Genomic DNA, 2,527 nt, shown 5'->3' with positions numbered 1-2,527 from the left:
GAAAGGTGTTGCGGAAGCGATGTAAAGGATCAAGTTATAGGATGAAAACCTAAAACTAAGCGGTTGATACCAACTAATGTGGAACAAGGTAAAAGAAAGCAATACTAGATTGCTATAAGCAAGAAGAGAAGAGAATTCAAGCAAGAAGAGAATGATAAGTTTTGTGTTTAATAATTTGATTGAGTAATAGATAGCTCTTACAAGACTTAATCTAGCCTTTATATAGGCTTGAAGAATAACTAAACTAGGAAACAGAAAACTAAAAGGAAATCTAAAAGAATCCTAAAAATAAGAAAGACTGAAACTAGGAAACCATGGAAGCCAAACCTCTAAGCGGAATCTTCTGGAATTGTAGTATGCCCTGCATCAGAGTGGCTCGTTGCAAGTTATGCTGCAATTTCGCTGATAATTCATCCCTTGATAAGATCAGTTTGTGCATTTCAGGATTAGTTGAATGCGCGCTTAATCCTCTACGTGCAGACCTATGTAAAACTGGGGCACCATGTCCAGCCGTCAGACAGGTCTATTCACAGTACCTTGACTAGTAAGAAAAATTTTCCCCATATGGTAATTTTGTAGATTTAAATTTTTGCCGATTATAATTACAATTAAACTTGCCAGCAAAAGTTACAAGGTAGAACAAATGAAGAAAAAAGACACTACAAACCCAGCTCATGCATCGGCCATGTTTGTGTTTGAGGGTTCATTTGCGTGTTCGGTAATCCTACCGAGCGCTATAAGTTCCTGCAACGGATCACTGCCTTCATTGTTTTCTGAATCAGTCACTTTCTTGCTAAATTGCACCTCGTCATCAACTCCACCATCTAATTCAGATGATTTATCAATGTCCTCATATATTGTTGTATTTTCACGATGACCAGTCTCATTATCTGAACTTGAAATGGTTTCCTGATCAGAACTTGCATTAGGCTCGTCTGCTTCATCCGCATTGGGAGAAGATTTTACAAGTTGAAGACCATCTGGTGGAATTCCATTGACATCTTGAAAACTATCAACCCCGTCTTCCGTTTCACTCGTATCAGAAGCATTTGTTGTCTCCCTTTGATAAGGCTGTATTTGCATCTTATCGAGCGTATTTGTCGAGCCTTCCAGGCTGTTTAAATCTATTCTTTCATCTCCATTTGCATTTCCTTCAGAACCTTCTTCTCGTCTATTCAGCTCCTTCTCAGCACCTATAGCTTCATTTTCATCTTTGTTGAATTCCTTGTCATCCACTTCTTCGTCATGATTCATGACATTTTCCTCCGCATTATCTTCATTCATATCTTTCTCATTCGTATCCGGAAACTCTACATTCCCATCTTTAATATCAATAGGGTCTCCCCTTCTTTGCGTTTCCATTTCCTCTTCATTCTCTCCTTCACCGTTTACGACACTTCCCATCAATTCTTCATTTACCTCGTGAACAACTACATTCTTATCTAAGTCATCATCTCCATCCCCTCCAACTTCTTCCCTTTCACCAATATCCTCAACCCCATTACGGTCTCTGAACAAATTCACAATGCCACCGGCTTTCCCCTTACGTCCCAAGTCTGCTGTCTGGGACATTTCACTAATCCTCCTTTCTGCACCGTCAACATTACTTCGCCCTTTCTCATTAGAGTGCTGAAGTTTATAGAATACCCATATACAAATTGCCAAGAGTAAACCAAATTGCAATGCCTGTTTAACTCTAGACCCTTTGGGTCTTTGACCCCGGCCGCCGGACTGCTGAAACATCAATCACGATTCGCTCCCTAATAACAAAAAAACACAGAAACATGGACAAGTTTTAAAACTTCAATCTAAATCAAAGGAAAAAGAATCTCGAAATTTTCAAAACTTTTGATTCTAGTAGACGGTGTTATTGGGCCATCGAATAATTCGACCAGTGGAGTGCACGTACACTCATCGCATAATATCTATTGCGTTCCTTAATCAAACTTCCAACAATCAAAAGCAATCCAGAAAAATTCAATGATTACTCAAACAAAATTCAACTGAAAATCAAACAAAATCTGAAATCTTTAACTTACCTTTTGGTTTTTAATTCCAGTGATCTTGGTAGAACAAGATGATATGATCTGTAAGAACTTCGCACAAGTGAAGAAGAGAGGCCAACAGCCAATAGGGTCAACGACTCTATTGATAGTTCCCTTATTTTCAGTGTATTTTTTATTTCTTGAGAGATGATGGCTTTGCTGACGAAGAATAGAGAGAGTTGAAAATTTTAAACAAGACAGTTGGGATCTCAAAGCCATCAGTTATTTTATGTCTATTATTCCGATATTACCCCTTGGGTTTATTAGGTGTTGTGCAAATCTTACGTTGATTATTGAGGGTGTTTAAGGGAAGTAGAACGTGTGGTGGGAACTGAGCTACCAATGTGATGGGGAACTGAATTCCCAATGTGATTGAACCGTTGAACAATTGAAACAATGATTATCTGACACGTAGGAAATGGAAGACAAGTGGGTTCGATTGTTGCGTCGTGGTACACAACGTGCTATCCCCATGAAGATGC

The 2,527-nt window shown here is 38.8% G+C and overlaps 1 protein-coding gene across 1 annotated transcript; it reads right to left on the bottom strand.

Moving 5' to 3' along the window:
* Positions 1–541: 541 nt before the first annotated feature.
* LOC113348180 (uncharacterized protein DDB_G0290685-like) lies at positions 542–2,221 on the bottom strand. The gene is made up of 2 exons (XM_026591884.1): positions 2,040–2,221; positions 542–1,760 (listed from the first exon to the last, which is right to left on the bottom strand). The coding sequence occupies exon 2, from the start codon at positions 1,741–1,743 to the stop codon at positions 673–675; it is 1,071 nt and encodes a 356-aa protein (XP_026447669.1). The 5' UTR covers positions 1,744–1,760; positions 2,040–2,221; the 3' UTR covers positions 542–672.
* Between the last annotated feature and the right edge of the window lie 306 nt (positions 2,222–2,527).

This window comes from Papaver somniferum, chromosome 2 (genome assembly GCF_003573695.1).
Source record: "Papaver somniferum cultivar HN1 chromosome 2, ASM357369v1, whole genome shotgun sequence".
Classification (NCBI taxonomy): domain Eukaryota; kingdom Viridiplantae; phylum Streptophyta; class Magnoliopsida; order Ranunculales; family Papaveraceae; genus Papaver; species Papaver somniferum.
This window is presented reverse-complemented; position numbering and strand designations above follow the sequence as displayed.

Bases quoted from the DNA above. Each gene is read 5' to 3' on its own strand.
- LOC113348180 (XM_026591884.1), bottom strand. From the start codon at position 1,743: ATGTTTCAGCAGTCCGGCGGCCGGGGTCAAAGACCCAAAGGGTCTAGA.